Source organism: Leptodactylus fuscus, chromosome 3 (assembly GCF_031893055.1).
Source record: "Leptodactylus fuscus isolate aLepFus1 chromosome 3, aLepFus1.hap2, whole genome shotgun sequence".
Taxonomy (NCBI): domain Eukaryota; kingdom Metazoa; phylum Chordata; class Amphibia; order Anura; family Leptodactylidae; genus Leptodactylus; species Leptodactylus fuscus.
This window is the reverse complement of record NC_134267.1, coordinates 122,621,825-122,636,618: the sequence shown is the minus strand read 5'-3', so window position 1 is coordinate 122,636,618 and position 14,794 is coordinate 122,621,825. Positions and strand designations below refer to the sequence as shown.

General features: G+C 39.1%; 1 protein-coding gene across 3 annotated transcripts in view; it reads right to left on the bottom strand.

Annotated features, from left to right (window-relative positions):
* Window positions 1–14,794, bottom strand: part of CEP162 (centrosomal protein 162) — a 67,591-nt gene that overhangs the window by 20,660 nt on the left and 32,137 nt on the right. For 2 of the 3 annotated variants that reach the window (XM_075268236.1, XM_075268237.1), the window contains 6 exons: window positions 14,242–14,308; window positions 13,825–14,113; window positions 10,820–11,075; window positions 9,892–10,016; window positions 7,440–7,697; window positions 3,356–3,493 (listed from right to left, as the gene is read on the bottom strand). In XM_075268236.1, coding sequence (XP_075124337.1) covers window positions 3,356–3,493; window positions 7,440–7,697; window positions 9,892–10,016; window positions 10,820–11,075; window positions 13,825–14,113; window positions 14,242–14,308 — 1,133 coding nt within the window. The remainder of the gene's footprint in view (window positions 1–3,355; window positions 3,494–7,439; window positions 7,698–9,891; window positions 10,017–10,819; window positions 11,076–13,824; window positions 14,114–14,241; window positions 14,309–14,794) is intronic. The other variant, XM_075268235.1, reaches the window with a different exon arrangement.

Genomic DNA, 14,794 nt, shown 5'->3' with positions numbered 1-14,794 from the left:
TCATTTGAATGGAACTGGGCTGCAACATGGCCATGTGGTTAATAGACATGATGACCAATATCGTACTGATGACCTATTTTAATGATTGGTCATATATTTTATATTGCCAGAAAACCCCTTTGAAAACAAGACACAAAACTCCCAAAGGCTACATTGGAAGAAACCACATACATGCAAAATCATTCTTCACTTTCCTGGAAGGAGGTCAAGGGGACTCTCATCCTCCCAATATATTACAAGTTTAAGAAGTGAGTCCCCCATCTATTACACTGTACATTTAAGCCATATCTTGTTCAGATATTAAAAAAAACACTCTACAAGTTAAAGTAAATGCTAACATATATCCCTCAAAATCCCATCTTCTCCCATAGTTCAGTCGACATTTTAAAAATTTAAATTTTATAGAACGCGGTGACACGAAAACCCCAAAGATGCACTTAAGTTTTGTATGGAAGAAAATGACAAATAAAACTTGCACCAATTGATATGCTATAATGTGCTAATAGAATACGTCAATAATAATAATTCAAGCATGTAAAGGTCAGTGGCAGTCAGTTGGTCATTATGGCGAGTGAAAGCACAAAGAGAGAGAGATTACAACCTTCCAAGGTGACATCCTCAATCAATGAACAGTTACATGAACCCCACTGCCACATACAATAGAAAAATACATTTTAATGGTATCTTCACATTAAAAAGACAGTATGAAATTTTAGCTCCATTTTTTAGGCTAAAAAGTGTATCTTACAGTCAGGAAAAATACATTACTTTATAGATCATGTTTTAATTGTGAAACCTGTTATAAAACATAACATCCCTATATGGGGCTCACAATCTACATAATAATAATAATAATAATAATAATAATAATAATAATAATAATAATAATAATAATAATAATAAAGTAATAAACCATCCCTGCCTTCTCTAGGGGAGCTCCGGCTGTACAGCCAGCTCCCCGTTTCAGCAGCTGCAAGATTTCGTGCAGCTGCTGAAAACTGCAAGGACGTTTCAGTCTCCTGCCCAGTTTCTCGGGCAGAAGACAGAAACCCACAAAGCAGTGACCGAGTGCAGGTGTGAACCTGCCCTTACCTGTGTTTTTTGGGTCATTGTTGTATTGGAACACCTATTTCAAGGGCATTTCTTCTTCGCATAGGATAATATGATCTTGCCAGGTAGTTTGATATGATCAAACTAATCAATGATCCCTAGTATGCAATAAATAGGCCCAACACCCTAGTATGAGAAAGGTCAGCAAATCTTGATTTTTGCACCACCATGCTTTACTGTTTTCATAGTCTACTGTGGCGCCTAGGGGTCATCTGATATAAAGTCTTCAGCCTCTATGCCTTGCTTTCATCAATCCACAAAATGCTATGCCATTCCTCTTTGGGGCTAGCCATTGCGTTGCTTGGCAAATTTTAACCTTATCTGGACAAGTCTTTTTTTCAACAATGGGATTTGCGGTGAGTTCTTACTGGTAACTTGACTTCGCTTAACCCATTCCTGACATCTGCTGTAATAGTACGGTAGATGTTGGGTAATATAGTGGCCACTCAGAAGCTGTATTATACAGCAGACTCCTGGCACTAATGACCACAGATCAGTGCCCAAGTTAATCAGAAGCTTTAAGGTCCCCATTTTCCTAGTGGCATATAGGCACCACCATTTTGGGGAGGAATGAGATTCATAGTTGGAGATCCATTGTCATGACAGCGGGGAGCCTATTTTAAGCTCCCAGGCTTGTCTTGGATGTACTTCTATTGCAGGCTGACCTATGGATCATTTAGTGGAACTGCCGTTAGTGACCAGGCCCCCTGCAGTTCATGACACCTAGGGTGTCAAATAAATACAATGTAAAAAAATAAATAAAAATTAAACACTCCAATAATTCTAATCATCCCCCTTTCCCTAGAAAACATATAAAAGTAAAAAAATAAAGTTAGGTATTCCTGTGTCTGAAAACGCTATAGCGGGAAAAAAAATCTAATTAAATGAGCCACTGCTGTTTTGCCACTCCTAAAAATCGAAATAAAAAAAGCGAACAAAGCAAGACATTCCCAAAATTAAAATGTCTGTAATGAACAGGGGGAGGAAAAAAAAAGGGAAAAAAAAAAAAATCACAGCCCTCTTGCTAGACACATAATGCAAAAAAAATCTTTTTGTTGAACTCACGACACACAGGAAGACTGGAGTGCACGGATGTGCGGTTCCTTCGGCTTAGGAAGCTTGCAAATAGATGATGAAAAGGATACAATTCCAGCAATCCATCTCTTCGTAATAAAACTTAACTTTTAATGTATAGTCGATGAAAACATAAAAACAAGGTGGCCCATATGACCAACCCTCACATTGATTCACGCAACATCCAGGAAAACTGACGCGTTTCGAACACGAAGTGTTCTTAATCGTAGCCTGACTACAACTTAGGCTATGACTAAGAACACTACGTGTTCGAAATGCGGCAGTTTTCCTGGACGTTGCGTGCATCAATGTGAGGGTTGGTCATATGGGCCACCTTGTTTTTATGTTTTCATCGACTATACATTAAAAGTTAAGTTTTATTACGAAGAGATGGATTGCTGGAATTTTATCCTTTTCATCATCTATTCCCAAAATTGTATTAATTAAAATGTATATCTGGCCTCGCAAAAAAGACAGCCCGCCTCCTCTGTCTGACTCACTATTTTAATTCGGTGACTTGTTTCTATACACATCTTTTCATAAGAATATATTAGTCATAGCTGATAGTATATTTCTGCACAAATAGGTTCACTTTAAGTTAGTTTATAAGAAGGCAATCATGGACATAGGAGGATATATCTACTATCTAAAGAGAATATATACATATAAAAGTAAGAGTTATCGTGAAGTATCAATTTAGTGCCCTCTACTGGTGACAATGAAATTACTGCTATGAGCTTATAGACAGTCAATGGGATTTTAATTATGAACTTGGTTATTCAGTTTTTTATTATTACTAATAAAAGTTATATTTTATTAGTAAAAGGAACTCTTTTTTTTCTGTGATTTATTCTTGGTTCATACCGGACCTATAGGAGTCCTATATTGAATCTAATTGAAGTGCCAAGTAATGCGTACCTAATAGTAGAGAGCCTAATCAGCATTGATTGTGGATCAGAACAATAAGAGCTAGAGGAACAATTACAACTGTGCTTGAATTAGTAAAGCGGTGCCCATTGGCAGTAACGGTGAAAGGTCCTCTTCAATAACTCTTAAAAACCGTGCAATGTGAATTATATGTAATTCCTCAAGTGGTTCTACAAAGATGCAGTAGTCCTCATAATAAAAAATACAGTGTTTGAAAGAATTGCTGTGATAGTTGGTATAGTACCTGTTGATATCCCTGAAGAAGAGTCTCTTGTTCCAGTATTTCTTGTCTTATTTGTTGAATGTTTACTTCTGTTATAGGGGTATTCTGATCTCCAAACAAATGACTTCTTTTCTTAATTTTTTCTTCTCCTGCATGCAACTAAAGAAAAATAAAGCTTGAAATATGAAAAAGAGGAGGGGGGCAGCTTGAACTGAAACATTCTGCGTAAACCTTTAAATACCAGTCCACTAATGCACTCTAAGGGAGCGTTCACACTACCGTCGGTGTCCGACATGTAGTGTCCGCTCCTAGTGTCCGCTCAAAATCTGTCACGGACACTAGGAGCGGACACTAGATGTGTCCGTGACACCTGTCATTCAAATGAATGGGCATCGGGTGCGTTCTTTTGCACTCCGTGCCCGTCCTTCCCTGTCCGCAAGAGAAGATGTCCGACTTCTCAAGCGGACAGAAAAGCCCTGCATGCAGGGTTCCTCTGTCTGCTTGAGAAGTCGGACATCTTCTCTTGCGGACAGGGAAGGACGGGCACGGAGTGCAAAAGAACGCACCCGATGCCCATTCATTTGAATGACAGGTGTCACGGACACATCTAGTGTCCGCTCCTAGTGTCCGTGACAGATTTTGAGCGGACACTAGGAGCGGACACTACATGTCGGACACCGACGGTAGTGTGAACGCCCCCTAAATGTACTTAATGCAAAGGTTATAAACCTAACTAACAGCTTCTACAATATAATTCTTTATTCACTAAGCTCTCTATACATCAGAATTTCAAGTTTAAACCATGCCCTTAAAGCCACTAATGCTACTCTTAGCTTTTCCAATGCTGGTATGGGTAAAGAAAGCGCTTAAGCCACGAATTGGACAAACAGGAGCAAGCAGGGTCAAGCATAAATAGAACCATGTCATTTCAAAAATTCAAAAAAAGGAACAAATGATTTAAGAAAATAAAAAAGTCAAATTATCCTTCAACAGGAAATCAGTGTCGAGAACGCAACAACAGATTGTGTGCACAGTCTTTCTGATGCTGGGATTTCTTAATAGCATTTAACTCTTACTGTCCTGGATCATTTGCCAGCCAGACAACACAGCTGATTGCAGAAAATGGCATGTAATTATGCTTTTAGACTTGCAGTATTCTATTCCACAAAGTAGTAGCTAAAAATAAGAGATAGCCATGACAACATGGCAGCAACACATCATTGATCAGGTGCTTTCTATGCAACATCAACATTTACTATCTTTTGCAAGTGTTGTTGCCATTCAAAGAGGACCTTTTATCACTCCTCGCATGTCTGTTTAGTACATACTTATATTCCCAATGAAACAACAATACTGGCACATTCTTTTATATACCTCCATTTTGTGCCATTACTGTGCTATTTCTTAAAGAAATTTAAAGGGGTTGTCCGGGATAAAATGATCTTGCTATCCTAAGCTACCCCCCGCCCCCACACACCTACAGTCTAAATTACTTAGGTAACTAAAAATGTATAGTTACCTAGATCGCCGTGCAGTCAAGTGACCATCCCAGGCAGGAAAGTCACCAATACTAACACCCCACCCCACCCCACTTACCTGTCTTAGTGTCCATATCTTCAAGCCATGGGATGTCACTTGTTCTGTGCTATTGCGCATGCCAGCACTCTGACTATAGCACAGGCATGGGCAGCCAGGAGACGTCAAGAAGAGAAGGTGCCAGCTGCCCAGAACAAATGAAGTCCCATGCTTTAATAAAGTACCTAAGCTCCCTCCAGCAGCTGTATTTGTGGTTGGGGACTTTAATATCTTTTTCAGTCCCTATCAAGAATCTCTACAGCTAGACTGTCAGGAACGGGAAGGCAGACGGTGAAATGAATTCAGCGCACTGTTGGCTTTCTAGTGGTATATAAATCCACAAATGTATGAGGACATGAAAGGTTCTCCTTATCATTATGAGGCTGGATGTTCAACAAGCTATATATGAATGAGATAAAGCCTCTGTCCGCAGCTCAATATAGGCATAGTCTCTCAAAGTCTACAGGGAAAATCTTGGCATTGGATGGAACAAGAGAAAGAAGAAAATGGAAGACGAAGAACAACAATTACAAATCTTACAAACAGGAAGTCGCCAGGCCCTGACAACTGACATACCTCTATTAGGTTTTTAGCCTGGAATCATGCATTGCCTGACCTCCCTGTTCAACTCTTTCCTGTAAGGTGCTCCTGTTCCTGTCTCTCTCTTTTACTCTTTTCTCACCCTCATTCCAAAACCCGGACAACACCATCTTGATTATAAAAATTACCAACCCATAGCATCCTAAATTGTTCACCAAAATTCTGGCCTCACGACTTAATATCTGTCTTCCCTCTTTGATTCATGAGCATCAAGTGGTAACAGTGGTCATGGCTACTGGCCAATCAAATCTTATCTAGTGTTCATCGTAATGTCACCTGCACCCATTGCCTTTTAAAGCAAATGTATCCACAAACCGCCAAAAATTATAATACATTTGTAATAGTTAGCCTCTACATTTAACTTCTAAGAATAGATGCAAAGAGGGACTATACATCAGTACACCTTTTAATTACTGGTTCATTGTCCTTACTGTTTAGCATCACATAACAGAACCAAATTTAAAACATAACCTTTACTAGCAATTAAAACGAAAATTTCTTAATGAAGAAACTCTACATCACTAGACAAAATAGATTCTAAAAGTCACTGGAGAATATAAAAGCACTTTGGATGGTACAGTGCCAACAACCACCCAAGAGATCCCCAGGACCTTAGCAAAACAGATGACAACTTATCAAAAAGGTAAAGAATTCAATAATTCTACACCACTAACAAAAAGACAACCAAAAAAAAAATAAAAAATCCACAAAATAAGTTAGAACTCAACTCCTCACACATATGGTTTATCAACTAGTGTGCCAAAAAATACCAAGGAAGTTACTAGCAACAGATAACTATACAGACAACTGAGTGATGACAGATGTCATGCATACTAGTGGGACTCACAAGTCCTAGAGAATGGTGGCCAAGATGGAGTAGAAGTTACATACTTGGAAGGCCAAACATAACATCAGTAGGTAAGCGGAGACCATGAGGTACAGTTTCATCATGACCATCTTTTTGTATATGTATGTTCATGGCGCCCAATTTGGGAACACTCCATTTATTTTGTGGATTTATTTTCATGTGATTTTTTTTGGCAGTAGTATTATTAACTTCACTACCTTTGTGCTAAATTGTGTCATGTGTTTTGCTAATGTCCAGGGGAACTTTGGGTCGTAGTTGGTTCCATACCATTCAGAGAATTTTTATATTCCCCAGTGACATTTATAACTATCTTGTTAATTTATTTTGCCTAGTGGGTGTAGGTCTTTTAATTAATTGCTAGTAAAGGTTATGCTTTAAATTAGTACTCTTCTGTAATAGAATTAGATTTCAGGTAGTGATTAAATATCGGTTTGGGCGGGTTCACATCTGCACCCGGTCTCCGTTTAAGCCAATCCGTCCGGTTTCCATCTTCTGCCCCACAAAACTGGACAGGAGATGAAAACCTGGTGGTCAGCTTTCAAACCCATTCTCTTAAATGGATTTGCAGAGGTGACCGCCCGAGTGCGTCTTTTGCCTGTTCGCGGGGAAACCGTTTTTTTTTTGTTTTTTTTTAAGCCGGACACAAAGTCGGACATGCAGGACTTTGTGTCCAGTTTTTTTTTTAAAAAATGGTTTCCCCATGGACAGGCAGAAGACCCATACGAGCGGCCACCTCTGCAAACCCATTCAAGTGAATGAGTTTGAAAGCTGACCGCTGGGTTTCCATCTCCTGTCCAGTTTCGTGGACAGGATTGGCTAAACCAGAAACTGGGCGCAGATGTGAACCTGCCCTTTGCAGTGAATAGTATTCTTACTTTATAGAAAAAGTAGTCTGCTGCCACCACCACTGTGCTGGGACAAATGGATGACTTATGACACTGCATGTTATATAGTGCCATACATTAGGGCTTTACCTTCAGCACATACATTCTGATATCTTTCTCGCATGTATGCTGCCATTGAATATGATCTCTTACAGTATTCTATAAGAAATTGTTGTACCTTGGTTTGAAGAAAGAAGTTTTCCTGTTTCAGCTCTTTGAGTTCTTTCTGATGATTTTTTTTCAATTCTTCTATTTCCTGCTTTAATTCCTTCTCTTTTCTTAAAGAATCTTCGTTAAAAGTTACTGTCGGCCCATGTTCTAAATTCAGCTTCTCCTCAACATTCTGAAGTCTCTGAAGAATGGTCAGATTACTGCCTCTGACATCAGAGTAATGGATTTCTGAGGTTCTTTCATTTAGACCATCAGGAATACTTAACTGCATATTAAGAAATATTAATGGTTTTAGTTTAATGAGTTAAGTATTTTGTTTGTTTCATTTAACCTAAAACGCCACGGAGCAAAAGGATTTTTCTGGACTTTCAAGATTTTTATATTAGTGAGGGTCTAATCCCTGGATTCTCGTTGACCAGCAGAATAAAATGAGAGCAGGAGAGCTCTACGATCAGCGGTTCGAGAAAGGTAAAGACATATTTAAAGGTCCCAAATGACTCCCAAACCAATACTACCACCTTGTACGGACCTTTTAATAAAAAGAAAGTCAAACCTTTGTGTCCACAAAGTGTTGGAATGAAGAAATAACCACCTTTGTATAGATATGCAAATCAGCCTCCAAGTGCAGCCGGTGATGCCCAATTTTCTAAAATTGCCTACAGATGTACATAGTGCTGAAGATGATTAATTAAAGAGAGAATGGAGATGGAGATGGAAAGAGATAGATAGATAGACAGAGAAGGAGAGAGAGAGACCTCACACGTGGCAACAACCTAGAGGTAGCTTCTGGTTTACTCTTAAAGGGATCCTATCATTGGATACCCTTTTTTTCTGACTAACATGTAGGAATAGCCTTAAGAAAGGCTATTCTTCTCGTACCTTTAGATGTCTTCTCCGTGCCGCCGTTCGGTAGAAATTTGGGTTTTCTTCGGTATGCAAATGAGTTCTGTCGCAGCAATGGGGGAGGTCTCCAGTGCTCAAACAGCACTGGGGCGCCCCAATGCTGCAAGAGAAATCTCCAGCGACGCCTCTATCTTCTTCTGGAACGCTCTCTCCCTGTGTCTTCTTCCGTCCTGGGTTTCAATCTTCTAAGCATGCGCAGTCGTCTCTGCCATCGGGTCGAGCCGACTGCGCATGCCCGCGGCCACAAGAAGATGGCCGCTTACACCAGCTTATTGTGTAAATAGCCACAAGAAAATCACCGCTTACACCCGCTTACTGTGTAAGCAGCCACAAAAAAATGGCCACTTAAGTGCTACTAAAAAAAACTTTATAAAATTGTATGGTAATGTGGTGGACGGGGTGTATATCTCACCTGGTTTCCTCAGCCAGGCAAGATGAAGGAAACCCAGAAGGATAATTGCTGTTCTAGCAGAATGTAGTCTGCTAGGGCTCTTTTGTTTAAGTATCATGGCTGTTTTTTCTGGATTGGAGGGCAAATTGGTAATGGGAGACTTCCAGTCCACACCCCTACTCCACTATGGGTTTTTTCCTTAGTCCCAAGTTATCACAATAGCTTTTCCTCTCCTTTTAATTTTGTATGGTGTTGCTGGGGGTAGGGCTAGAATCTAAGGGCGTGTAATTGATGTATTATTTTAATTATTTTTATTTTTTTTTATTCATTTATTTATTTTTTAACATTGTGTCCCCATAAGGTCATAATAGACCTTTGGGGACATCTGATCACAATTTTTTTTTTTTTTTTTTATAGGGAGGCTGATTTCCCCTGTAACTGGGGCTGGTGCATTTAGCCCCAGTTGCAGGAGGAATACAACCTCCTGCGCATAACTATGCAGGTGATCTTGGTCCTGTAGGACCCAGCAGCTCTAAAATACTTTGATCCCAGCGGATCATTGTACTCATCAATCGGGAAGGCAGGGACGGTAAGAAACCTTCCCTGCCTTCTCTAAGGGAGCTCCAGCTGTAGTTACAGCCGGCTCCCTGTTTCAGCAGCTGCACAAAATCGAAAACTACCGAAAACTGCTTGGATATACCGGTACGTCCTTGAAGAATAAGGAACTGACTATGTTGATAGACAAGCCTACCACAATTCCTAATTTAAACTCTTCCACAGTTAGAATGCCTAAAATGAACCCTCCTCCATTCATGCTCCCACATTACTCCACAGGATATGATGTTAATGTGATTTTATATGTCCAGGCACCATCTGGACATTAAAGGGGTTGTCCCATGAAAAGCATCCTATCTATACTGCTAGTTTATGTGGATTTAATACTTTTCCTAAATACATTGCTTTATCAAAACTTGTTTAGCTGCTATCTTAATTTATTTTGTAATTGTATTTACACAATATAGATGTTCTACATTTCAGTAAAATAAAATCTATGGGTTTGAGGTATACAGACGGGGGTATGGAAGGATTTGAAGGGATATTTTTCTTTATTATAAAGGAACGCTGAGATGTACAAAGAAATGAAAAACAACTGATAATAAATCACCTCTTCACAGTCTTTAGCTCTTCCAATAATAATCTGAGCATCAGTCTTTTGATGTTCTTTCTGATCTTTTGAAAAATGGATGTCATTTTTTGCAAACCTTATAGACTTAGGAGCAGCGAACAGACCTAAGCAAAAAAATAAGCAAAATAAAATTTTATACATACACAAAATGTTTTAGCCATCACATTACTTAAAGGAGTTGAAACCTTTTGCATGCAAATACCACTGCACAAGTGTAAACCCTTGATGACCCCATTCAGACTCACCATAAGTCTCAAAGTAGCCACTAGATTTGTTCTCCATCTCCTCCAGTAATCACATTCAGGCTCACTATTCCTCTATTACAAGCCAACCCTACACCCACCCTTTATTAGGCACACCATACTCAATTACTCTCACAGCTCACTATTCCTCCATTACATCCCCCATAGTTCATTGATTCATTTTTTACACTCCCTCCCCCCCAATGAGTTACACAATCTTCCATTAGTGGGCACTGGTCATTCATTCATTGCAGACAGCCAAGGCACATGCTGAAACAGTCTGCAAGGTGAAGCCCCATGCCCCCCATTGCCTGGCTGAAAGAACCTCCTGAATCTTCTGCAAAATAATGTGCACTTTGCATGCGATTTCAGGGCATCTCCTAATCCTCTCATCGAAGTGTGTTTACATAGCCAAGTGTTGCAGCTGAGTCACAGTGTTCTGCTAGGTGAACAAGTGAAGAATCTTTCTTAAAGCGGCAACCAATAATCTAGAGCAGAAAAGCCCAAAGTCTGTCATTCTTCCTCACTCACACAAACATGTTGAGGACATGTTGAGTTTGTATGGTTTGGCGAGTGTACATATGACTATCTCCTACAAACTCTTCAGAAGTCGTGAAAACCACCAAGAGCAGTTCATAGTGGAGAAATGTTAATGAGATCAATACCTTTTTGTTTCCGGCCAATTGGTGATTTCTGCTTTTCCGCATGTAATTCCTTGGATTTTAAGGTACCATCATTAGAAGTTTGTTTAATTTGTATGCCAACCTTTCCATAGCCAGAGCTCTTAACATAAGAATAATGTGTGTTTTGACTTTTCTTTGAAAAGGATGGTGGACTCCTTGTCATCTTGTGTAGATGCTTGTTATGGATGAGGCCAGAAGACTTGGTACTCACACAAGTATCATTTCCATGATTGTCAGCCTATGTAAAAAACATTTCACTAACAACTTTAAGAAATGAACAAATTCACAATTGTCAGATAAAAAAAAACAAAAAAAAAACAAAAACAAAACCCAGGAAAAAAATGTGCCAAACACTCAATGGCACAACATCGCCTCAAAAAGCATGTAACCTTATAAAAGCACTTACTGCATTACAAAGGTAGCACAACACATTAATAAAATATGGTTAATATATGTGAAATAATATCAAAGGGAGGAATTTATTATATACTTTACAACAGTTTCTGAAATAAAATGTGTGATTAAAGTTACAAATAAAAGTTGTCAGCTACGAGCTGGCACAGATGTAAGATTGAGCTGAATGGAGGGTAGGAGATGCACCTAATTTATTAAATTTGGCCAATCTTAGTCTGGCGTGGGGGAGCTAAAGGCCAGTCTTAATAAATCTACCCCAATATCTTGTTTTGACCTTTTTTGTGGGACAACCTTTTACTAACCTAGGCTTTCCAACATAAATTTAAAAAAAAGCAAAAACAAAAAAGTTCTTATGTCCCTTGCAGACTAGCTGTTTCTTTGTGGACAGCACACTGACCCATTCAATTTGAATTACACGGTCCTGTGTGCGGTGCGACAATCCGGGCCGCAAAACTCAGGACAGGTACTATTACTATCTGTTTTTGCGGCGATGCTTCTATGGCTCCTGTTCATTGAATGAATGTGGCCATGGAAGCCAGTTGGTGCCCTGGTGGCACATGAATGATGGTCATCTGCAAGGGACCTTATGCTGATGTACACTAGATACAAAAAGGCATTCTTTTGGCATATATACAGTCCTATGAAAAAGTTTGGGCACCCCTATTAATCTTAATCATTTTTAGTTCTAAATATTTTGGTGTTTGCAGCAGCCATTTCAGTTTGATATATCTAATAACTGATGGACACAGTAATATTTCAGGAGTGAAATGGGGTTTATTGTACTAACAGAAAATGTGCAATATGCATTAAACCAAAATTTGACCGGTGCAAAAGTATGGGCACCATTATCATTTTATTGATTTGAATACTCCTAACTACTTTTTACTGACTTACTGAAGCACAAAATTGTTTTTGTAACCTCACTGAGCTTTGAACTTCATAGCCAGATCTATCCAATCATGAGAAAAGGTATTTAAGGTGGCCAATTGCAAGTTGTTCTCCTATTTGAATCTCCTCTGAAGAGTGGCATCATGGGCTACTTAAAACAACTCTCAAATGATCTGAAAACAAAGATTGTTCAACATAGTTGTTCAGGGGAAGTATACAAAAAGTTGTCTCAGAGATTTAACCTGTCAGTTTCCACTGTGAGGAACATAGTAAGGAAATGGAAGACCACAGGGACAGTTCTTGTTAAGCCCAGAAGTGGCAGGCCAAGAAAAATATCAGAAAGGCAGAGAAGAAGAATGGTGAGAACAGTCAAGGACAATCCACAGACCACCTCCAAAGAGCTGCAGCATCATCTTGCTGCAGATGGTGTCACTGTGCATCGGCCAACAATACAGCGCACTTTGCACAAGGAGAAGCTGTATGGGAGATGATGAGAAAGAAGCCGTTTCTGCAAACACGCCACAAACAGAGTCGCCTGAGGTATGCAAAAGCCCATTTGGACAAGTCAGCTTCATTTTGGAAGAAGGTCCTGTGGACTGATGAAACAAAGATTGAGTTGTTTGGTCATACAAAAAGGTGTCATGCATGGCGTCCAAAAAAACAGCATTCCAAGAAAAACACATGCTACCCACTGTAAAATTTGGTGGAGGTTCCATCATGCTTTGGGGCTGTGTGGCCAATGCCGGCACCGGGAATCTTGTTAAAGTTGAGGGTCACATGGATTCCACTCAGTATCAGCAGATTCTTGAGAATAATGTTCAAGAATCAGTGACGAAGTTGAAGTTACGCCGGAGATGGATATGTCAGCAAGACAATAATCCAAAACACCGCTCCAATCGACTCAGGCATTCATGCAGAGGAACAATTACAATGTTCTGGAATGGCCATCCCAGTCCCCAGACCTGAATATCATTGAACATCTGTGGGATGATTTGAAGCGGGCTGTCCATGCTCGGCAACCATCAAACTTAACTGAACTTGAATTGTTTTGTAAAGAGGAATGGTCCAAAATACCTTCATCCAGGAACTGATTAAAAGCTACAGGAAGCGACTAGAGGCTGTTATCTTTGCAAAAGGAAGATCTACTAAATATTAATGTCACTTTTCTGTTGAGGTGCCCATACTTTTGCACTGGTCAAATTTTGGTTTATTGCATAGTGCACATTTTCTGTTAGTACAATAAACCTAATTTCAATCCTGAAATATTACTGTGTCCATCAGTTATTAGATATATCAAACTGAAATGGCTGTTGCAAACACCAAAATATTTAGAACTAAAAATGATGCCCAAACTTTTTCATAGGACTGTATGGCCCATAAATGTCTATGAATAATTTGGCCCATCATCCAGGGCAAGCTTAATACAACAATTGTGTTTGCAGAGTGGGGTCCCCTGCACATGGCCAAATATGATGTGGAAAATCCAGATCATATGTTGTCCACGTGTATTGGGAGATTGGGACTACTTGCATTACAGTGATTTATAATGCTAGGAGTCCCTGCCTCCCCACAACTCCACTGTCCAGTACTTTATATAGTTCTAAAAGTTATACAACCTGTTTTTTTTCTAGGATGTCTCTATAGTATGATTGCATAATAGTTAAAAAACATAGTATAATTCTTACATGAGCACTTCTTTTTCCAGAGTACATCACAAACATTTCTGACTGATTTGACTCCTTGGTAGCTGTAAGCTGTTCTTGATGTTCTGGATCTTTATTTATTACATTTTTCTTGCTTCCATAATGAATGTCAAATTCCTGTGCAAGAGAAATATTGTTTGATTTTGACTCTTCACCACTCCAATCATATAAGCCATGTAAAACTTTCTCTTCTTGTACCGTCACCTTTGGATCTTCTTCTGTCGATTTATGCACCGAATACGGAAGCCCAATGTCAGTGTATGTTTGTACACTAAGGAAAAAAAAAAAAGAAAAGCCTTTAAAAATGATCTTTATTTTTATAAAGAACTTTGTTTACAGCAATCCAGTGCAATATGATTTGAAAACAAAATATTGTATTGCTTCTTCATTTTGCCCTACCTTGACACAACAATGCCTCCTTCTCCTCTGATACGCTGCATTAACTCATCCACAGTAGAGATGTCTGCTGCACAATAAGATCACGTGGTAAGTATTATCACTTTTACATTACATACAGAGTTAAGAGCTATAGGAAAACTTTGAATAACTTATCTAGTATTATATTTTCACATGTTCTTTGGCCAGCTTATAAATTGTTTGTATATTCCCTTCTTTCTTTTTCATTGTCATACCGTACAAGCTATAATTATTTTTTTCTGTTGATGTAATCAACATTTCACTCAAGGCTGTTAAATCCCTAGGCTAACCATCAACTCATCTTATCAATTATAAATTGTATAATAGAAAATAAAATAATAAATCATTTTATTCTGAAGCCGGAGTCTAACTTTATTCCCAACTCTGACTTCTCCCCCACAGTTCTGTTCATTACCTCCTTGCCTTCCGATTGCTGTGCAATGAATGAATGAGTGCTGTATACAAAACTATGACAGCCGCCATGATGTGGCTTCCCTCTGACCTGGCAGTAAAGTCATCCGTCTCAGACCACAGA